This window comes from Nicrophorus vespilloides, unplaced genomic scaffold (assembly GCF_001412225.1).
Source record: "Nicrophorus vespilloides isolate i.1.1-1 unplaced genomic scaffold, Nicve_v1.0, whole genome shotgun sequence".
Classification (NCBI taxonomy): Eukaryota; Metazoa; Arthropoda; class Insecta; order Coleoptera; family Silphidae; genus Nicrophorus; species Nicrophorus vespilloides.
The window spans coordinates 93,176-118,312 of NW_017099848.1; the positions used below are offsets into that span (position 1 = coordinate 93,176).

Sequence of the window (25,137 nt, forward strand, 5' to 3'; positions counted from 1 at the left end):
AGAATGTCTTCTTTATGTGCACGAAAATAAAAAAAATAATAGTGAAGACCAAAAAAAAAGGACGAAAAAGGAGACGGCCGTTTTCAATTCCAAGATAAATATATACTTATAAGCTGAATGCGACGGTCGTCCCAGTGTTTTGACATCTGAAATAACTATTTTTCCACATGTTGAATGGAAATATGCGCTTTACGTTTATGGCCGATTTTTTTTATAAGCATTTCTCTGCATACAGATACACACAAACATATATAGTGGTCGGTTTCAGGAATTTCATGAGAAGAGCGGATTAAGTATAAAAATAAAATCCGCTTTACTGAAACTTCTTTTGACAACAGTATCCTATTTTCGTCTTGGGAATTAAAAAAAAAACGTAAAATAACTTGCCTTCTCTTTATATTTATATAAATATTCCGTAATTCGCTGTTTCCTGAATCTAGATTTATTCACGGCTGTTCTCGTCACGTTAATGGTTTCTCAGCGGATATTATTATAGCTTTAGCAATGTTTGAAAAGATCAAGTTCAATTAAAATTCTCTTTCAACAAACTATGTTTATTATTTTAATGATAATAATAATATATTTGCAAACAACAACTAATAATGGTTTAACCTTGGCTCGCTCAAGGTTCAAAACATTTGACTCCGTATCAAATCAAGGTGCTTAATTCGTTAATAAATTAATTAATTAAATTGAAATTACATTTCTAGAATTATCTGTATTTCTTAAAAAATTTATCTAATTCGTTACTTAAAAAATCAACATCAGTCTCAATTCTATTCATGTTTAAAAGTATTTGTGTTTAGTTAACGAAGAACTTTGCATTAGACTACTAAAACTATTCATTTTAGAACCTTTATTTGGTAGATTTATTAACGACTACAAGGTCATTTATCTTTGTAGCTGTACCTCGCATAGTCCGGGTTCCGTCAATATAACGAAACTGGTCTAATCGAGGAACTAAATATATTTTAATGACTATAAAGTATATATGAGCGAATTTTAGTAAATCTATTTTCATAAATATAACAATTTACAATTAATAATATAGAAAGAGTCATTAATTAACTAAAAGTAATCAATATGTGGTTAGCTAAATTATCAACCGGTTATTTAACAATCTAAAATCCAGGTATACAAGAAAAGGTACAATTAAATATTGAAATTTGAATCATTAATTGACAAGTTTATGAAAGGATTTTAATCTCTTGGTATGGTTCCAATTAAACGCAACGATTAAACGAAACTCCCCCAAAAAAAAACTTCTTAACTGCAGTAATTATGTACTGTTTAGTATTCACATGGCTTTTATTCATTTATAATTTTCACAGGAATTACACTCCGTATTGTTGTGACAAAAATAAAGTTTGTACTCTGAATTTGTTGGTAAATTATATTAAAATTACATTTACTAAATGGAGAAAGGTGTGATCGTAATATTTACTATTGTAAACTGAGAATTATATATTTATTAAGCCTACGTATATATATAGAAAAAAAAATGATGTGACACTCGTGGGTATGTTTATTTTTTTTCTTATGAAACTCCATTGTTCCCTTTTAACTTGCTTGTGGACATGTGGGACGTGGTGAAAAATATTACATTTCCGATGTAGTAAACCAAAATAACAATAATACAAGGGTCTGTAACCTTTTCAGAATGATACTTCGAACAAAATATATTGTATTTCATATATTAAATACAGAGGGTTTACGAACATAAAAGATGAAGTTTGTTAACCGATCATTGGTTTTAGAAGTGGTTTAAGCTTCATATCCCCAAAAATAACGTCAATCAGACGGTAAATTGTTCGTTTGTTCTCTGGACATAAGAATCTTTCAAGAAAGTGTTTGTTGTCCGACATGTTTGATCACTTACATCAATTAGTATAAATTGAAAGTTTTCAAATTAATAATTGGAACTAAATTTCATATCATTTTACTTATAAAAACTATGGAATTTGTTGAAATATAGTTCGTAGACGTAGTTTTATACTGTTATTTTGTTCTATTAATATATGTATTTTTCTCATGTTCTATAAAACCAATCCTTTTTCTGCCATGTCATGAAATAAATATATATTTGCAGTAAATAAAAATGCATTTCCTGTTAATGGGAAACTTGTAACAGCTTTCAGAAGATATACTGTATACATTTATAAGGAATCTTATGATCTTGATTTTATAATTCTGTTAAATCAAAAATTATATACGATCATCTACCTGTATTCATTTACAAAATTACTCGATAAAATAGAAATAATTGGTTAATCCAACTTGAGTTAAAACAAATTAGCTTCAATGTATATAAAAGATTTTATAGCTCCATAAAGAGAAGAAATCTATAGATAGTCTAATGACTGAAAATGTTTCCAGCTTTATATCCAAAATCACATCATAAAACTGCTTTCATTTAAATAATTGTCCATTCCCGTTCCCATTTTCTTCCAAACTCGCTCTGACTGTCTTTTATGGTCATGTGTCCCTTTATCCGAGCGACGATCACAGTACATAAACTAAAACAGGTGTATTTTGTTCTCAGTTTCAGAATTGTTTGGCAAGGGCTGTTTACGATAACGTTGCCGAAGCCCCCGACGAATTGACGTTCCGCAAGGGCGATGTTCTCGTCGTCCTGGAGCAGAACACTGCAAACATCGAAGGCTGGTGGCTGTGTGCCCTCAGAGGACGACAGGTAAACATTAAAGAATGACCATTTGGTTTGATTTCTTCTTTTTCTCTCTCTTTGCGACTCATTCTTTCTTCTGTCCTCGACAACTTGTCCAGATCGGAATCTTTATTTTCGTAAAATGTAAATGGATTAAATTGAGCATAAAGATCGTGGCGTTGCAAAACGTTTTTTTCTCTTTCGTTTTTTTTCTTTCGGAGACTTCGGCTTCCGACTAATTCGATTAGTACATGTCCGGGCACGCAAATTCGGGGATGCAGTCAACCTTACATTTATCATCAACTCGACTGGAAAAAAAATCAATAAAGTGAACAATCAAGCAGTGAACTAATTTGTAACATGTTCCTAAATAAGATTAAAGATTAAATCTACAAATTAAATCAATGTTCATAATCTAAACAGCCTAATTAAGGCAATGTATTTTAGAATTCAATGGGTGATTGGTTAATGCGAATGAAACTTAATCCGATTCTTAAATTGATATTCGATTAATGAACAACTCAAATTGTTCATTAATCAACAAATGATTTTGAATGCAATACATATACATTAATTGCCCAATGAATCTTAGAGAATGCAACAACTTAAATATTCTAATAAATGCTGAAACTAGATTAAAGATTACATTTAAAAAAATTATTTGCTTCTTGTAAATTGTTTAGTAAAATTCAATATAAAATGAAATATATATCAAAATGCAAATGTTATAAAGTTCAGAATAAATGTTCAATGCAACAAATTAAATCAACAAAATATTTCAAAAAGAAATTATTTGGGAAAATCTTATAGAAAAATTATATTTTAATGACAAAAAAAATATCTTGAATATTTCGTATCAATACTATTTTGTTGTTAGAATCACTTAATAGAGTGTTACGAATTGCAAAACGTGTTTCACTCACTTTGTTATTTGCCATACTATATTATTTGCGGTTACGTCATCTGCAGTTTAATTGAATGGGCACATGGCAACATGCTTATCGCAAAGTTTATTTTCATTACCGCCACACATTTTTTTTGTTCTTATATTTGCAATAAGATCACTTGAAAATACAAAAAAATAAACATTTAGATAATTGTATATGTTTCTTAAGAAAATCAATATAAAATGTAAGGTTTCTAAAATGAAACATAGGATTTTGTAGTTATTTGCTGTCACATGTGAATTATTTAAATTTTGAGCATAGAAAAAGCAATATGTACATTTGTAGCAATTCTTAACTGATTATGTCGTATATATTCGTCATGATCTATTGTATTGCGTAGCCATTATGACGAATATATTCGCATCATAAATAGTTAAGCCGTAATTATTTAAAAGAAATGTTTCAATACCAAAAACCTATTCAGTTAATCAATATAACAGTCTTATTTATGACATTTTAACTTATTTATTATAACTTATTAATTAGTTTAATTTGTACGTTATGAAACTATAGTTTATCTTGTATCAGATGAATCATCACTTCATTACGCTAATAAAATTAGGAATTTCCTATTGTCACCATAAAATTGCTAAATACAGGATCCTAATGATTATAATTTCATACACACTATTTGCAATTAAAAAAACTACCGGAAATACAATATCCTCTTTGCAAAATAATTTAATAAAAGACAAATTGATAGTTTCAAACTCTTATTATAATCATCAAAATGGGTTTAACAATATACCGAAAGGTTCAATGTACATCTTCATTTTGTATTATTTACATTCGTTTGTATGTTCAGTATTGTAAGTTACAAAAATTATCGTTACAAATACAAAAAACTATGTATAATATTTGCATAAACAGATTTGCAATTGTAGGAATACGTGTAGGAAATAATCAATAGTTTAACAATGGTATCTTGTCAGTTGTTATACTTATCTATCTAGAGTAGACATATCTAAATAGTTTCACTTATGATGACGTTTCGAACGATTTTGTATGTGTTAAACAATTTGTATAAGATTGATACATATGTTATAGGGTTATTGATATAAACTCATAAGTGTTTATATTACTTATAAAGCACACAATCTGTTAAACTATAAAATAACCAATAATTTTATAGAATATGTTATAAATAGTTTGTTCTATAATTTATCTAGATATTCCAATTAACAACGAGTGCAGAAAGTTTTTAATGAATATTATATGTATCATTATGTTTTTCGAACGTTTCACATCTTATAATAGTTAAGCAACGTTTGTCACGGAAAATACTTGTATAGGTTTGTTAATATTTTCTATAAACTTATTATTGTTTGGTTTTCTAATTGTATAACCAATAATTTTTTGTGGAATATACAATTGAGAATGCAAATAGATAGATTGAATTTAAAGTAATGATTTTATTAAATTAAGTCTAAACGTAATAGAAATTTTAATTAAATTATGAAATGAACTTGTCTGTACGTATGTTTTAACGGTATCGTGCAACAATTTTGAGTGAATTGCGGTGGGATTGCCACCTGCGTGTGAAGATTGCCAGTATTAATAAGAGCAGAAGAAAAAATATAAAAAACGAAGAACGAAGAGTAATGCGTTGATAAAATACGGTCGAGGAGGAAGGAGGATCGAAGACAAGGAATCTCGTTTAATTCCTTTTTGCTCAAAAAAACGCCGCTCCTCCGAAAACAATTTGAACCATGTGTACAAGCAAATTATATTTATTACAGCCGCATTTCATACGTGCACACCGTTCCCCCCTTTCTTACCTCCCTCCACCCTGTCATTTCATCCTTTCATATACAAATGCCACCGCTTCCAAGACATTTTTAAATTGGAAACGAACAAAGCAAATACCCAGGTAATTATTTCCACCGTCATTATGTCATTCGCGACCGGCGAAATCAGTGTCTTTTCTCGAAAGCGATGTTCACGTAAAAGTGCAATTATTATCATTATTCCTTGCGAACCAACCGCAATGAGACAAAGGGCCGCAAGGATGAACCTCCTTGAAATCGCAACAAATTGAATGCTATAAAATATACGCTCTACGCCGAAAAGTAAATTGCAACTACCTTCGTTTTTTCTTCTTTTGGGTAGAGATTGATGACCTCCGTTTGTTGCTGCTCTTTTTGCGAATGTCCCGCATGTATTTGGGCGAAGAGACGGTAGGGGTTAACGGTTCAATTTAGGCCCATACGGGTTCCCCATTTGTTGTGATAAATTTTTAAATTTTTACTCTGCGTACAAAATCAATGTTGTAAATCAATGTTTGTACTTCGAGGATGGTTGAGAATCTGATAAGTTGAGAATGCCATAAGGGGAAGACTATGCACATACTCAAATTGGATTATTTAAAGTAATTGGATAGGATCAGATATGATTAATTGTTATGTCATCTATAGCGTACGTCATGTTCTTATATTAATATATTAGAGGAGCGAAAGCTTTTGTGTGTTGCGCGTTTGAGATGGAGTTTGAGTTGAGGATAGGTATGGGACTATTTTGAAGGTAATTACGTAATAACAAAGCATGAAATAAGCTCTCTTCTTGGACGGATGCAAACAGAGTGCTTTCTATATACTGAGTATATAATATTTACACGATGAATCTCTACTTTAAAGATTCAGTATGGTCAATTATGCATGGAAGACGTTATTACAGCGAATAACGAGCTTCACATTTGTTTACTCTTAACTGATTTTTACTAGTACAAATAGCTTTAATCAATTTACTTTACATTTCAAATTATATCGCAAAAAATTTATTGAATTTATTCTTGATAATTATTCTAGTGGTGACTTCCTTTGAGTACTTAATGTTCACAAATTATGTAAGTTAAGGAAGTTATATTAACAATAGTATTTGGATGGATGTTCAATACTATTTGATAACTTGATATTAATGTAATGAAGATTAATTGTGTTACTCCATTCTAAAGTAACACAACTTAATTTATTTACAATTTGGAGAAACAAATATAATTGCTCTTATTTTTTATATTGAAACTCTTTATTAAAGTTGCATATAGTTACCTTAACACTAAGGAAAGAGGATAATCTCTCAAAAATTGAACAGTTGAAATATGAGAGGAATATGAGACATAAACATAGTTATAATGTTCACATGAGTTGGTACCAGTTTTATGATAAGTTATCATGTTAGTATTTTCGTAATTAGAATTATTAAATTTGAATGAAACTAATGTCAGCTTCGTGATGCTTCGCAACTCGTAATTTAAATTTAATTATGTAACAGCTGTAATTAGCGTAAAGTTCGTTTCAGTCTGCGGCATTTTCAGTAATTAATTAAATTATTGGCGGATGGATATAATTCTCCGTTGAACAGAAACTCGTGAAAAGCGTTATTATCAGCATATGCAAGAGGATGCTGCTAAAAAGGATGCATCATAGGAGATGAGTAGAGAAATGCGTGTCCACTAATTACTGTTGTTAACTAAACTAGCGCTAATTAAACTATAAAACTGGATGCGAGTACGACGTATGAAAATGTATGTTATTAAAAAGAAATATGTGTATACAAAGATAAAACAATAATAAACGGCGACGTTTTAAATGCGTTAATTGTTTCATTATGTTGTATATGAAACACACATTTTTTTTTATAGTTGACAATGGGTCGTGAATTTTAGTTGGAAATTATGATGGTTTTTTCAAGTTGTAAATTCAACGAAACAATGGATGCGAATGTTTAGTTTCAATTAATTGTTAAGAAACATTTGTGGAAATAGGTACATTTCACGAAAATAGCTGGAATGTAGTTTGATTTGAGAACCAGTTTTGAAGTATCATCCTATTTTTGTAACTGACTACAACTACTACTAGGTTGGTTTGCTTTTTCCATAAGTGGACGTTGTTAGGTGTGCGTATGTCTTGCTAAATCGAAACTCGATGCACAAGTGATCTGAGATGCATTAAATTCACCGATTTTTCATCTTAATATTACTCAAATTTCTCTTATTATTTAATTACACCGCTTTCACTTCCTGCTTACCCCTGGAATTGTCTTATAATCGTTCTGATAATAAACTGTTATTAAATCATTATTCAACATTTATTCTTAAATCTGAAGTAAGTAATTACTGTAATTATTGGTTTTATTGATTCGAACATAAATAATAATGAATTAATACATATTCAAGTATTTTCAAGTGATTTTTCATTCTTGTATTATATTTTTTGAAGTCAAATAGTTCTTTCAAGATAAAACAAATTATTAGGAAAATACTTTTCTCATTTATATTTAAATTCGCTTTTGGTTTTTGTTAGGTAGGGAAATAGTTTTTTTTTAATAAAATAAAATTATGCTCTTAAATTTTGTCAATTTTAAGCAATATGAACGTTAATAAACTAATTAGTAAAATTCTGAATTCATAATCAACTCAAAAATAGTTTTGACATTCATTTGTCCAAATGGAATCGAATTCAATATTATTGGTTGTCACCAATTCCTCGCTTTGACACAATGTGACAGCTGTCGACCCATATAAAATTTAACATGACAATTTTGGTGCGCGAGTCATAATTTTAAAAATGCTAATAAAGATATGCGTATTGCTAGAACTATAACGAATTACTAAGTACTATCCTTTAAACACGTTGCTTAACTTTTGTAATGTGTCAAATATTAAAAAATCTAAGAGTAAATTAAACTGCTGTTTAAAAGGTATACTACTTTTAACATTTATGGTAGATAATTAAACATTTAAGTTCACCCGTTATTATTTCCTGATTGTTTTTTTTTATTTACGGCTTCGCATTATTTCGTTTGGTACACTTAAGTGTTTATGGAAAATTATTAGCTTTGCTTATTATAGCTTAAAGTGCAATAAACCACATCGAAATATAAGATGCAATTAGCATAGAAGAGTTAATTTATGAACAAGGACACACTCGAGCCTTCGGGAGTTGAAAGCGAAAGTAATTGAACACGCGACGCCATAGAAACATAGAATTAGGCTAAAATCAACCAAGAAATATTTTCATTTGAACAAACAAACAAAAAGAAATTAGAAAGAAAATAATGATAGTATGATAGTAATGTTAGTTTTCCCGCCATTAAATAGTCTCCATATAACGCTACAACATAAGTGGAGGAAATAACAGCAATTTTCTAATCAATGAAAGGGCTATTCTATCTAATTAGTTAATCGATTAGTCCGATAAATCTGCTTGTTGATTTAATCGAAAGTTTTAAGTACTATTTTATGGTAAATTTATCACGATTTATATTCCGATCACGTAAAAATCACATCTAATTTCAGACAGTACACTTTAATATTTACTCAAATTTATTAATTTTTTGTCTTATCTACAAACAAGATAAGTGTTATGCAAATATGTAATCTTATCGATGTCAGTTCCATGTAAGCAGTATTTATAGGTTGTTGCGTTTGAAGTGAGTGCAAGGAGTTGCGTTTTGTTTTCTGATTTTTTTTTGAAGTGTAAGTTGTGTATATGTTGATTATATATAATTTGGATATTGTGTAAATTGATTTGTCGTGTAGCATTGTTTTCAAATTGTAAAGTTACTGCGTGATCACCTTTCTTGGAATATTATGTCTGGGGAAAAGCTTAAAAAGAAGTTTGTAGACCTGAAGCTATTGTAGTGTGTGTTGGGTGGTCGTAAAATAAAAAGCGGAGTAGTTTATTCTACCTTTAGTTTTAGTGTTTAGTTCTTAGCACATTAAAGACTGAACAACTAGAGAATGTATTGTTTTAATATATAATCTAGAAAGAATAACAAAAATATTGTCAGGGAAATAATCTATATACCTTTGATTATAGTATTTTTAATCTTGTAATCTGAAATTAACTGATAATAATATTACATTAGTTTAATAGTTCATGATCAGAAAACAATTGAAGATCAAGAAGGAAATAACGGTTAAAATATCGATTTTCTATTATATTTATTTATTAAAATTAAATGCTACTAACAATAAAACGCTGAAGAGGAATATTACTTAACCTTTACTAAGAAGTCGTGATATATCAGTTTTTTAACATTAACATTATTTCAAAGTTTCAATAAGATTCTGCGAGTAAAGTAGCATTATTTTTTAATAAAATTTTCTAATTCTGTCATAATTTAGTATCAAAAATAGTTTCTGTATTCTTCAGAATTTCGTTTTTTTTAAATTTAATTATATATTTCAAATGCGTCCAAAGTAGGAATATCTTAGCAGTCGGTTCCGCACTGTTTGAAACCGGACTAATCGAGGACTTTAAAACCGAATAAGAATAAACCGCACAAAAAGAGATGTAACTGTATAAAGTTACAATAATTTGATGTACTAGATTTATAGAATTTATTTTATTCAATTAAAATTTAATTTGTTTTGAAATTCAAATCAAATTTGACTATACAAACTGATAGTAGCCGGACTATGCAACATATTGATGTATTTTGTTCTTAATAATAATATTTATTGAAATAGTAAAATTACAAAATTAAAAACTCAATACAATAATATAAATATCATAAATCAAAAAAGTAAACTACTTCAAAGAGCTATTGACCATAGGTCTTTCTGCCCAATTTTGTTCTTTTAATTTCAAAAAAATTATTAAATTTCAAAGAAAACTATACAATTTCTAGTGAATTAAAGCTATTTTAAATGAGTTTGTAGAAATGTTGCACGTATAAAATGTAATATGATTCAAGAAACTGTTATCTATCGATGACAAATCCAAAAACCATAGTGACTATTCTGCAATTAAAGTTTTATCTTTACGTATTTGTTTAGAGGAAATTTTCTACTTCAATTGCGGAATGTTTATTGTTATAACGGCGTGACTAATACCAGTTACTAATTAATTTCCACCCGTTCAAATCTTAATGACTTACTCAGAAATATCTCATCAACTCAGCAACGACAATAAACATTTTGGAATAGAATTAATTAAATGTTCAATTAGGAAATATGCGAACTTTTGCAATTTTCTTATATATTAGCTAAAATATTGATCAAAATACGTTGCTTAACTTTTGTAAGATGTCAATAATAAAGACTTCGAATTACTACTAATTTCAACTTGATTTTCTTAGATAATTATACTATATTGTACTTATTTAGTATTGATTTACTTGTTTGAAATATAGTTAATAATTACAAAATATGTCATAATTCGATGTATAAAGAAAAACTGGTGTTAAAGTAGTCTTTCTGCAAAGGCCAAATAACCACTTTCTCCTCGACGCCCTTGTACTTTTCAGCATCCACGCAAACAACCTCTTTGACTCCAAAATCTGCAACATCCATTCATGAAACCAATCCCAGTTCCTCGACATTCAGTCCAAGCCTATTACAAAACTAATTACGCCAGATATTACAGTTTTAATCATAAACAAAAAAGAAGTCCACTTATTGTATAAATAATTACAGCACTTTCAAGAAAATAAATAATTAATCATATTATAAACGTCTCGCAAGAGAAGCATCTTCATATATCATATTAAAACGCATATCCTGCTTTCGGTTGTGAAAAAAAAAGGACACATAATGTTCAGATTATTCCTCTTTACTGCTGACTCAACTGAAAACACGTTTTAAGTATGTTTCATGTTTTTTTCTCCTACTTATTCGTTTCTCCGGTCGCCTTAAACGCATCCTGGATGGTTTCAATTTCGGAATTCAATCGATTCAAGCGGACATAAATTACAGAAAAAAAATTATATTTAACATCCACATTATCGGTGTCCAAGCTTGGAAATTTTGATTTATTTTTATCGCTTTTAATTGACACTCCTTTACACTTCATCAATCAACCCCTGCGCTTAAGTAATAATCTGGGAGTCAGAGTTTATCTGATTATTATATCTGGGGAGGAGAGAAGAAAATATATGTCCTTATAATCCAGTTCCCATAACCAGTTTTTTTGTTACCTTCTCTCTCTTTCGTACTGCGATATTAAGCAATAATAAAACGGATTTAATCCTTGAATTAACATATATCGATTCCCAACTTCTTTTTATCTTATTTGTCAAACACGGACGTATTTTATCGGAATCCAGTATATGTACACATTTTACGATAATGCCTGGACTCGCACGGTTTTTTTTTATTTTCTTCTTCTCGCTTTTTCAAATTCATTTTTTTATTTTTCTTCATTCGATCCTCGAGCAGTGCAAGAGCGGCAGTAAATTAAAGAAGCGCCGTTATGTAAATGCTAATCCCGCGGGAGGATTTCGTCATTTTGTGATTTATGACGACGCTCGTCGGTCCATGCAACTACTATGTGTTAATTCTTCTGTCTCGCAGGGTATCTGTCCTGGAAACCGTCTCCGATTAATCCCAGGAGTGTACGAAGACACGACTGGAAGCCGAGGTCCTTCACCACAGCTCAACGAGATCTCCGACATGAACAGCCTGCAGAGGCAAGGGAAAAGAAGAAGTTGGCACGTCCAGCCGAATAAGGCAAGTCTCAAAATGATTCATTCCGATGCTATTTTTATCTCCCCGTCAATACTAAATAAGCGAAAAACCAAACACAGTATTATTACTGAAGACTAAACACATACAAATATATATATATAATATATCAGCGTTTCTCAAGATTTGTTATCACGAAGAAAACTAAATATTTAAAATATATTTACTAAACAAATTGATAATAACTTTTACATATAAAAAAATACAAAACTAAATATTTACGTGCTTACATAATCATTTTATTCGCAAGCATTTGTAAATATGATAAAACATAACAAAGAAAATGATTGTATTCATCTTTTGATGTAGATTTATTGGTTGTTCAGAATTTTATTTCTGTTTTGACTCAAAGAAAAAATATTACTATTTTTAAGACGCAATAAAAAACGTGATCTATAGATTGAGAAACTCTGGTATTTATAGACTATATAAGTACAGACAATAAAAGAATATTTAGATCCTTAAGGGCTATTCGTTTTTATCATCAGCGGGAACCTTGATAAACTCTTTCTCTCTGTTTATGGTCACCAGTAAACGTTGAAAGGATAATTGAAACGAAGACAAGGCTTCTTCGTCCGCTGCGACCGCGATAAGAAATTAATGGCCGGTTTTTAATTAATTTTTAATCTCGGAGAAATTCCTTTAAGGGAATGCCAGAGAAGAGGAAATAAATGACGCTTTGTTCGGTTTCTTCAAGCGCATTTTCAGACGCAAAACTGAAGATATTTTCGAAATTCAATAATTACCTTCACTTTCTTTCTTTATATATATCATTATTCATTATTACGTATTTAGTTTCTGTACAATTAAAGGTAATTTAATACGGACCATCACTTTTTATCGACGTAGGAATTATCTTGTTGTGAAACTTTTAATTACGTTAATGCGAAAACCATTTACATAAATTTATATATAAAAACACGTTTTTATTTCTTACATAAAAAAACATATTTTTTTAAAGCATTACAAAAAAAATGTATTTATAAATTTCCAAAAACTAGCGAATATTTTATTATATTAAACAAAACCATACTAATCAAATATTTTGTTGAAACATAAGAGATGAAATTTAAAAAATACATTTGTAATTAAACCGTTTCATAATTAAATTTAATGATTGTCCTAAATTTCTCGAAAAAAAATTAATGTTTTAAAATATTAATTAATTACTTTAAAAATATTTTATATAATTCCTCCTTTTTTTTTCAATTTTTATTATAAATATATTAAATATGGTAATAATAAATTTGTTCCTGGATATTTTTAACTATCAAATTTTTAAATTATTATGTATTTAATTACTAGAATAGAAATTTGCAATTAAATTAAATTATATTTAATATTATTAATTAATTTATTGAAAATTCGTATCAAATCTCTAAAAATACTGTAGAATATAACCAGTTCTAAGAATTTTATTAAAAATCATTGATAATTAGGTCGTATCCTGTAGTTCTCTTGTATTTCTTCAATCTTGTAAGTGAGGCAAACTCCTTTCTCTTTATTCGTATAATGTACAGTAACATCTGGAAAAACACGGAGGAATATTTCAATTCTATTCTAAAATGTACAAAAATTAATAAGATTCATGTCAAATCTTTGACGTTCCCCATTTAATTAGAAACAATAATTGAATTACTACCTAAAAGAAATAAACTTTAAAAAAAGTTTAAATCTTCTCCTTCAAATTGTAATTTAAAAAACTAAAATTTTCCATTCAAAAAAGAAGTATTAATTATTTTTATTTATTTTTTTTGTATGAGACATGTCTTGGAATATCTTCCGAGGCATTAGCATTGTGTCGAAGAAAAAAGGGCGAAGAATGAGGGAAGAATATAACTCAATAATAGAAACGCCTTTTTATACACGTGATAAGATTGAGATAGGGAATGCCTTTATAATTCATCAAAGCTACCTCTAAATCTAACACCATCTGACAGCTTCGATAGAACGTATAGATTCCTGCAACGATTAGGATCTCAACTAGGATTTATTCATGCAGTAAATGCATGAACCGAAAAATAAAACTATGAGAAAATGAAAGAGATTGTATGTGTGAGAGAGAGAGGAGGAAACAGGAACATATATAATTGATTTTTAATCTCATCGCATTTCTCAAATGTATTCAATTACTTGAAGAAAAGCCTGTTATCATATTCTTTAATATATTTACTGAAGCTTCATTCTTTCGTTTTGTTATCAAGTAATTTTAATAATAAACAAAAGATTTTGTTGTTTACATTTTAATTATTATATAATCGATTTTTAACCTAGACATCAAATGTATTCAATTATACAAATTAAAGACATGTTATATACTTTAATTAACTACTAATAGATGAATGATTAAGTCACCCTACCCACGAGTTAGTGGGCGCAGGTTCAAATCCTGGTCAAGCCAGGCCCTTTATGAGCCCTAGCGGTGCTTGCAGCAATAGGGTCATCGTTCATCACAGATGGATAGTGAAATGAATGAGGTTCAGCATATGGACCTTCAGCCAAGTCGATGGACAATGAAAGTGTTAAGGATAGCAGCAGATTCATAGTCAAAAATTAAAAATCATCATAATGGTAACTATCCACCGGGAAAGATTACCTACCTAATGTCAACCGCGATCTTACTTAATGTTAACATTGATGAACAGATTGTGAATAAAATTACACGACATAAAAAAATATACTTTAACATATTTACTTATTGAAGTCTACTTAAAAAAGCAAATAGTAATCATTCAATAAACAAACAAGTATAAAAAAACCATGTTTATAATATAATTGCGTCAACAAATATTGAACCGCATAAATTTACTTTTCTAATCAGAAGATAATAGTGTATAAACAAACAGTGTTTTTTTAGATTTTTTTGAACAAATTTATTATCTTAATTTGGAAGTTAAACAACTTGTTTTCTGGATATTAATTGGATAGGTGATAAAAGTAGTAGCAACTTGAAACAAATGGAATATTGTTTTCTGTAAAGTGTAGTTTTAATTCATTAAAACTTATGGTCAATTACAAGAAAAAATCTCTTAACTTCTAATAGTTTTAGATATACTATTAAATTTATTATGTTTATATGAAATCAAACAATGTATTATTTCAATAGTAATTAAATAGGTGATAAAGGTAGACTTAAGCAAGTTGAAGCAACTTAATATTTTTTGTAAACTGTTCAATTCAGACTTTGGACGATAGTTAAATAAGAGAAATACAACTGATAGTTTCAGATTTACTATTAAATGTATTATATTTATACACAAGTAAAAAAACGAGCTTTGTGGATGGTATTTGGAGAGGTGATAAAGGTAGACTTAACTTGAGACAAATGGAATATTTATTGTAAACTGAAGTGTTAATGAATCAAAGAATTTGTTCTATTTTACTATTATGTTTATATGAAAGTTAAGCAACTTGCTTTGTGGAAAATAATGAAAAGAATAGATTTAACCAATTTGAGAAAAATATAATGTCATTTTTGTAGGACGTTGTGACAACGGTCGATAGTCGATTAACACGTAACAAAATAATATAATATTACATTAGTTATGTAATCTATTCTAATAAAATCGTTGAATTTAATTTAATGGAACAGGTCGACACAAATCAAACATATTGCGCATTTGAATTGTTATTGTTTGCATGATTTATATTGTTGCTATTGATGAGACAGAAGCATACAAATACGTGGAGAATGAATTGATCGATTCGCGTGACGTCTGCCGTAATTGAAAACCAATTTAAACGTTAATGGAATGTCCATGTGGTCCTTCGACGTATATTTCCGAAGGCATTTAATACGTGGACCCAGACGGAACGGGTAGGGTCGTTAATTTTTATTGAGCGTTAAAAGAATAATCTTCAATAAATTTGACTATCCTTTTGCGTGTCAAGAAAATCCGAGTTGAGAAGTATAAACCGAGAACAATGTTCTTATTGAAACAGTCCAATAACAACAAATACACAATGGAACTAGTTTATGTGCTACGCTTTATCTGAACGATAATTTTGCACTTTTGTTAACAAATTGAAATGACCTGGTTTGAAGATTGCAGTCATTGTTATACAATTTTTAGAAGATATAAAAAAACGCGTACAAAAAAAATTAATAACATAAAGAATGTATTCTTCAATTCCAAATTGTGTTTCAAATATTAAACCAAAAATAGTCCCAGAATTCGAAAAATTTAATTACATAATATTACTGAATATTTAATCCAATTTATTCATTATCGTAATTTTGTTACAAAAAAAACAGCAACTAATAAATGTAGACTTAGGAATTATCAATTTATAAAAGAGAACCAAATCTTTCAAACCAATAAGGATAGAACAGCTGTGATTTAAATTCTGGAAACTATATAAAGTTAGAGCTTATCGTTAGATTTCTAAGTATTTATTTACAAAGCCATTTGCAGCCCATTTTTGTCGTATGAAATACAGTTATTGGGTTCAATAAGTAACTGGAACATGGAAATACTTAAGCGATTCCAATCTGCAAACAATCACCTTATGCATTCTGGTATATATACAATAGTTTTAAATAATTATCAGAGGGGAAATCGTGTTAAGAATTGAAAAATAGTAGAAAATCTCGTAAAAACAAAATTGATGTGCCAAATACATTTTTCTTTACTTCTATTACAAACCTTTCGAAATACAACTTTCTTCTCGCTCTATTACTTCTATTAAAAACATTCCTTTTACAATGTTTATTGCTGAAAGTGGCCATTTTTCGATTACGTAATGTTGCTGATATCGGTATGATGATGTGTATAATTAGAAAAAAAATGTTAAGAATGCGTTTTGCTTGCATAAGATCCGTTAGAATTTGCAACTTGTTCATGTAAATAATCGCTTTAATCTAAATTATATATTCATGCATTAACATATATTACGTAATTGTACACAGTAATTTTCTTCTGTGTCTACAATTTTCTATCTGCATATGCCCTAAAATATATATGTTTCTTACATGGTATTAGGTTTTTGTAAGATAATTAGATGTGGTTAGTAATTAGTGGTTCTTCAACCATGACTTTTAAAACCATTTCATAGTTATTAAATTGTCTTAAATATTTTATAATTGACACGTTAAACTTGTCCGAACATCATCGGAGCATGAGTGTAGGAAAAAAGGGCTACCTATTCATGCGTAAGGTAACTGATTTATTTTATTGGAAAGTCATCGGCTCCGAACTTACAAGTATAAAATATAAAGAAAACAAAAAACATTCCAAGTTAAATAATACGTCTGTATAATAGTCACATGTCTTATTCAATATCATTTTGATGAAGGTGATTGACCTTTAATTAACAAGATTTGAATATAAAAGAAACAATAAGAAAAAATAATATAACAATTACATATATAATTAGAAACAATGAAACTTGACTAAATTAATGATTAATTTTAATGCAATTTTTTTGTTATATAATTAAACTCTTTAAATAGACTTTACAAAACTATAAACAATGATGTCAATTTTATAATTATTCATTCAATTTATTTTATAGAAACTTTAAATAAATATTTACTATTTAATTACATCATGTGGATGAAATATGTTCCATTCATAAAGTTGTTTATAAATTTAATTCATGTGTATAAAAAAATGCTAATTGTATGTCACTTAAGTAGAATAGAGTTTTAACAACGCACAACACATTTTAATTGAATGAAAGTAATGGAACATGTAGATATAAATCAAATGTTGAACATCTTATGCATTGAAATAAATTCTTAGTTAAAAAAACTGAATTTATTCTTTGAAGGAATTATCATTATTATATTAAACTTAAATGCAGTATTTTTTACCTCAGCAAACGAATTTTCGCCTACGGTAGAAATTTTGTGGAACGTATCGCATTTTGGAAACATTCAGCACAATTTAATTGAATTGAAAATGTTAGAATATCAAGTATCGATGAAAATAGAGAAATTACTAAATAGAACATTATACCTATGTTAAAGGACCGGTCAAAGTATAGCGTTTCCGCAAATTATATATATATATATATATTTATTGTGAGGTATTATAAAAATGATTTCATTATTTATTTTATAATTCATTAAGAACAAAGCGAGTTAATCACGTTTCTGCTTTAAATAAATATTTACTATTTAATAACGTCATTTTGTATAAATATTAGCAATTAATAAATGTAATCCGTTCTTTGTAAAAATACAAGGTTATTACAAGAAAATTCGCAATTACAGTATTTGGCTATACCATTACAATTCAATGACTTTTCCTGCACGCCGATTAGCGGAATCGTGTGCTTCGATTGTGTGGGCTTTAATAAAAGCGATGATTTCATGTAGTGATGAATGAAATTAGCTATTCCGAAAGTGCTGTTAAAATGAAATTCCTGCGATTCGTCCGTATGAATCACGCATCGTAGATTTAGGAAACGTTGTAGAATCGAGATTAAAGGACGTTTAGAAAAATACTTAGATGGTGTTGGAAGGTTGAGGACGTCATTCGTTCGCTTTAATGGTGACCATTAATATTCCATGTAGGTTGGCTCCTTTTTTGTGACATTTAATAGGGAATAACATGAATATCTGTATCAAATCTTCGTAATGCTCGGAGATTCGAGGAAAACGAAATCCCTTTGGTGAAATGTTTATGCGTCGTGTGGACCCACGTGCGTGGGCTTTAAGGTTTTTTTTTTTCGGAAATCGCTGAAAGATTAAACCCCTCGTTTCAGGCGTTTTATCGAAATGGATGCTGGATAAAGGGTCCTCCTGAGCCCTAACTTTACACGAATTGCCTTTGGCCTTAACACTTTACGAATATATTCATAGTTAGTGCAAACAACTTTACTTAAACGAGATTTCCCTAAAATCCCATAAGACGCTGTGTTATAGTATCAATTTAATTATAATATTAGATAACTAAACTACAATGTGCTCTTTGCTTTAATTATACATCTAATCCATTAAAGCATATGAGTCATCTTGTTGATATAAATTTTGATCAATTAGTTATTTCTGAGAAAAATTTAATTTGCTTTAAACAAAATATGTAATCTCCATAGAGCAATTAAGTTGACACCTCTTGTAATTACGGTTCTGACTAAGCCGCAAAGTATTTGTGAGGATGCTACAATACCCGAAGGATCTTCTCTTCCACTATAATTGTTTTCTATATTTAAGAACGTATAAAAATAGTACAGAGTAAACATCAGGTTATATTTAGAACTTAATGAACTAAATATACTGCAACTGCTATTACCTCTTAAGGCAATTTTATTATACGTACATTCCTATACATAAAATAACAGCAGGTTTAGTGCTATTAGTAATAGCCTATATCGTATCAATTCATATATAATTTTAATGATGCTGTAATATGCATATAAGTTGCAAAATTAAAACATCAAATTATAAAATTTATAAATGAAGTTTTCATATTTATTAAAAAGTTTTTGTTCTATTTCACCAACGTCTAAAGAACTAAAATACACTAATGCTATTTCTAAACTGGATCATAATAAGATTAACCTAATTAACTTGAAAGAAAAGCCGGTAAGGAAATCCGTTCTTCATTATATATTAAAATGGTTCCTTTATAACCAAACAAGCGTACGTTTTTTTTTCCTGAGAACGGCACAAAAAAATAACTTAAGGAAGAGAACGGATCAGGAAAAAAAAAGGAATAAAACAAAAATAAAGTAGTTCCCGTTAGTTGCTTCTTTCTTTTTCTACCTTAAGTGTTCCTTAAAATGGCTTTAAAGAGTGATATTGAGTGATATGTTTTAAGTGTACAACACTTAAACACGAATGTAAACAGTTAATCAAGTTTGGGATTCAATTCTTTGAAGGAGAAGAATTTATATATAAAAAAAATATAAAAAAGGAAAAAGAATGAAATTCCAAGTTGAAGGACCTTTTTATTGCCGCTTTATTCATACCAGGAGGAATTTAAGTACACGCAATTTTCCAGAAAGAAAAAAGATTAATGTTAGTATGGACTTGATCTCCGATTTGGGATGGTTATAGGAATGCTGCGCTCCGTTCCATTCCACTCGTGCTTATTTGGTAAACGTATTGATAATTTGCGTGCATCTAAATTATTCATTTTATTCGTTTCATACAAGATTTATTGCTTTTATGGCATTTATTATTAGAAAATTTAATTTTTATTAATTATTCATTTTTGTGTAATTACATTGTATATAATTTTAATGAGAATTCGCGGAAATATTGTCGTAAAATGTAGAATATATTATTTCTGAGAAATGTAATTAGTTAGTAATTTTAATGAGATTTAATTGGATTGGATGAGATCTGCAAATAAATCATTTAATTAAATGTGACTGTTTTTTTTGTTGGTGGTTGTAAATTGAATTTGATAAAATGTGGAATGATATTAATGAATGTATTTTTAGAGTGCGTATAAATGGCGATTTGAATCTGGTGGAAAGGCAGCCGGCAAATTCATTTAATTACACTGCAATGTCTGTTTCGTATTTACTTTGGTGCGATAAGGAGATGAAAAAGTACATAAAGAATTAAAGTGTCTCGTGGTATAAAGAGGATGACGTTGGCCTTCTGTCCAGACGATGTGATGTGTGGATGGATGCAAATACGTGCTCTCTCTCCGCCATCCTCCTATATGGTGGTTGGTATAATATCACGATCAAAACAAATTCGTGATATAATAAAGAATGCTTGCTTGGTATATAAATGTGTTTGATATATATGTATATATATTATGTATTACACGGGTAGCGGGGTGGTTCGGGGCCGAAGGAGGGTTGAATCGATACGAAGGTTGCCATGGTTACGATCCTGGCTGGATCCTGAGGGTTGTCTGACGCCCTCGCGGGCAGACACTCACACACACCCTTCGGGCTGCTGCGATTAAATGTCTAGACTTCAAAGATCTCTTGAAAAGTTAAAAAGAGCAAGAGTCAGTTCGTACGAAAGTGAGCTTTATGAAGTTATCGTGCCACGAGTAGAATAAACATAATTATTCCGTCCATGATATCTATCTATAAATACAAATGTATGTACGTATATATATATAACTGCATCTTAAAGAGCAGCGAGTGCGCAACAGATAAAATCTAGTGTGAGTGCGTTGTAAATTATTACATTGGATGGAACGCGAAGACAAAAGGCGCCAGACTAATAAGAAACCGAAGGCTCTGAACTATATTTGGTCATGAAGTTCTTGAACCAAAAAATTGCCCCGATACATGAACGCTCTTGCGCGTAATTATTGCGACGCCTATGGAAGTTATTGATTCTCGTTTTCCCCGGTAACTCGCGCGAAACAAAACCTCTCCATTGTGCTTGGCTAAACCCGAGGTTAATAAGCCATTTGACTTGCAGATTATTAGGTAAAAACACAACGATAAATTCATGTTTTCTTTTTCTACTTTTGCAGGTTTTAACGCCGAGGAAAATAAACGACGTGTATTTATACGATATGCCACCGATGAGGTGCTCTCCCATCCCGGTGTCCAACCTCAGCCCCAGCCAAAGCTCAGAGCTATACGATGTGCCACCAAGGGCGGTTCCCGTGAACTACGAGACCAGATCGAACTGCCCGAGATGCTCTCCGGCTCCATCTTGCATCTCGCCAATCAGCAAGGACTCCCAGGACAGTTACGACATTCCTCGGCCGCTCTTGCACTCTCAGAACCTCTTGACGCCGTCGAGTTCCGCGAGTTCGCTGTCTCTAACTGGTGAATCCTTCAGCTCCTCGAATAGAAGCAGTCTCATCAACATGCCAGATTACGATATACCTAGATCACACCAGAAGGGACCTCAGTTGGTCCTCCACAACACTCAAATATACGACGTGCCACCGGCGCAGAGCCAAATCAAAGAATTACCCTTAGAGCTAAGCTCGGCTCTGGAAACACTAGAGAGACTCCAGACTGAAACCACGACGGTAACATCGAAACTTCTGGGATTCGTCACGCCCAAATGGAGGACTTATGAAAAGCTCGAACAGAACATCATGGAAATTAAATTGGTGGTGATCAGATTGAAAACTTCTCTGCACGATTTTGCCGAGTTCTGCGAGGGAGCACTTGGTAACGCTACAAGAGCAACCGACAAAAATCTAGCAGGGAAGCTAGTGAATTTAGTCATGGCTTTGAAAAACTCGGATAAACTTATACACGACGCAACCGAAAAGCTGCAGCTACAAAACTGGTCCCTGGATTTCCTCGCCAAACCTGTAGAAGACGAGCATTACAAACTGGACGAGTTGGAGCAAGTGATCGCTTGCGCCAAAGCTTTAACCGAAGACATAAGACAAGCTGCTTCCTTCATCCAAGGCAACAGCACTCTGCTTTTTAAGAAGGACACTTCACCCCCAACCAACAACAACGAAACTGGAGAAGACTACGACTATGTCAATTTAGAATCTAAGGAGGCGAACGCCAGAAGCAACACGGAAATCAGAAACGCGCTTCCAAAGGAGCTTCAGAAGAATTTCGACTGTCTCTTGAAGAACGCAAACGACGCCGCCATAGATAACGCAATCTTGGATCCGGACGATAAACATGTGCTGACTTTCTTCGCCGCTCAAGCCGCCACACATCACAATAACTTGACGCAAGCCATCGACGCTTTCCTCCAGACGGTTGAACACAATCAGCCGCCCAAGATATTCTTGGCCCATGGTAAATTTGTTGTCTTGAGTGCCCATAAACTGGTCTACATCGGCGACACGGTTCATAGGAATGTCAACAAAATGGAGATCAAGATGAGGGCTTTGGGTTGTGCAAATGCCCTCAACGAAGCTTTGGCTACCAGCGTGACGAAGACTAAACAAGCTGCTCTTCAATTCCCAAGTGTAACAGCAGTTCAAGAGATGGTCGATTCCGTTGTGGACATCTCGCATTTAGCCAGGGATATGAAATTGTGCTTAGTCCAAGCTGCCCAGCCATGATTTTCCACTTATTTCTTCTTTAAATATGGTTGTGAATAGCTCAAAAATTTTAATAATTTTGGCAATATATTTAATAGGCTAAAAAATATAATGAAAGGTAGTTCCTTAATTTGATAACATACATAATATTATATAAGAAAACAATTACACACGAAACTTATTATCTCTCGTTACGGTAGAACTTTTAATAAAAACGAAATATCAATGTTCTCAATGTCTATCTAAGCATAAGAAAAGTATCCCCTCCTTTATCCAGATTGTTTTTATTTTTTATTTTATTTTTTTATATATATAATATATTATAACTATTGTTTTTACTTCCTTCCAGATCCTTTATTTACTTAATAAGAACCTTTAATTGCTGTGTATATATTACATTTTTATATAGATTGTATATTAAGTTTGTATAATACAAAAATACAAGAGTGCGCGAGAAGAAAACACACATTCGAATCGCTGCAAACATTTCGAACTGATTTATATATTGAATTGAATAATTTATCATTTGTAATTTTATCAAATACAAAATGAAAGTCGTATTTAAATTATTTGTCCATATTTATTTCATCACCGAATCCTATGCATTTCAATATTCATCTAATAAACATTTACATTTAAAATATATTATAAATCAAATTACACACATTAATAAATGATATATTTGGATACATTGTAGTTGTATTCAATAAAGAAAATAATAAATAATTAGAAATTCGTAATCTATGTAGAAATCATTTCATTTTATGAAACTAAATTATATTTTGCAAATTTTATAAATTACGTTATATCAATTATTTAAATTATTCACACGGTTGTTTTCTATTTAAATAATTTAATAAATTAAATTAAACAATATACAACATTTAGAAAGATAAAATTAATAACTTTAACTTACCTTGCTTATTTATTACAGGCAACCAAGTATACAGTAAATCATATTTGTATATTTTTCATTACATAATTTCTTTAACTCTTTCCAAGCATTAACATGCAATTTTAAATGAGTATAGTTCCTGTATTTATCTATCAAAGGTATCTTATTCTATTAACAATGACTTGTATTATTGAATATTTGAAAATTCAAAATGGTTCAGCGTCCCCAATATAAGAATAACAAATTTTCCTAGACATAAGATGGCCGTCTAAGCATGCTTTTTGACATTTCTTGAAATATACCAGAATATTGGTGTGGAGTGAAAATCTGAGGTGAGGAAAACATTATATTTCCATCAAGGGAACCGAGCAAAATAGTCTTCAGTGCTTGCAAAATGACGTTGTTCCTTGCATAAGTCAAAGTACATAAGAACTAAAATGGCGTACATGTTGTGATAACACACTGCCAAAGTTTACAATTTTCATTTTCCTAATTAACACAGCCAACTCGAGGCTGCCGCGAATATGAAAGACTTTTTGCTCGCACTTGCATCGATTATTGCATCGTTTCTTTTAGTACTATTTTTAACTTCGCTTGGTAATATACATAAACAATAATTGCAAATAAATTCAAACAGATTGTTCATAACACTAATGTTTCTTTCTTGTTTTAGGCTGGTACATTATTTGGAAGTTATTCCTGTCAAAGTTTATACTAGTCAGAGGGCTCTTGGGATACCAAGACGAAGAATCATCAGGTGAAGAGAATAGAAGTCCACGAAGCAGAGTTAAAAGAACCAGACGTGATTAGCATAAATTAATCCAAAATGAATATCCGTTGCGCAAGACCTGAAGACCTTATGAACATGCAGCACTGCAACTTGCTTTGCTTACCAGAAAATTATCAAATGAAGTATTATTTCTACCATGGCTTAAGCTGGCCTCAGCTAAGCTATGTCGCTGAGGACGAGAAAGGAAACATAGTTGGTTATGTTTTGGCCAAAATGGAAGAGGATACTGAGGAGATGAAGCATGGTCACATAACATCACTAGCTGTTAAACGATCTCACCGTAGGTTAGGTTTGGCACAGAAACTGATGAATCAAGCATCAGAGGCCATGGTAGAGTGCTTTGACGCGAAGTATGTTTCTTTGCATGTTAGGAAAAGTAATCGGGCTGCTTTAAATTTATACAAAAACTCTCTCAAATTTGAAACTGTTGAAATCGAACCAAAATACTATGCTGATGGCGAAGACGCCTACTCCATGAAAC

General features: G+C 30.6%; 2 protein-coding genes across 3 annotated transcripts in view; both read left to right on the forward strand.

Moving 5' to 3' along the window:
* LOC108565813 (breast cancer anti-estrogen resistance protein 1) overlaps positions 1–23,201 on the forward strand; it is a 42,683-nt gene extending 19,482 nt beyond the window's left edge. The window contains exons 2-4 of one of the 2 annotated variants that reach the window (XM_017925433.1): positions 2,543–2,692; positions 11,906–12,061; positions 21,475–23,201. In XM_017925433.1, the coding sequence (XP_017780922.1) occupies positions 2,543–2,692; positions 11,906–12,061; positions 21,475–22,992 (1,824 nt within the window). In that variant the 3' untranslated portion in view covers positions 22,993–23,201. Of the gene's footprint in view, positions 1–2,542; positions 2,693–11,905; positions 12,062–20,913; positions 21,095–21,474 lie in introns of those variants that run through there. The other variant, XM_017925435.1, reaches the window with a different exon arrangement.
* Positions 23,202–24,113: 912 nt separating this feature from the next.
* Positions 24,114–25,133, forward strand: LOC108565805 (N-alpha-acetyltransferase 10; the record flags this gene model as incomplete). Its single annotated transcript, XM_017925423.1, has 2 exons — positions 24,114–24,198; positions 24,540–25,133. A coding segment is annotated over exon 2 (441 nt), but the record flags the coding sequence as incomplete, so codon positions are not given.
* Between the last annotated feature and the right edge of the window lie 4 nt (positions 25,134–25,137).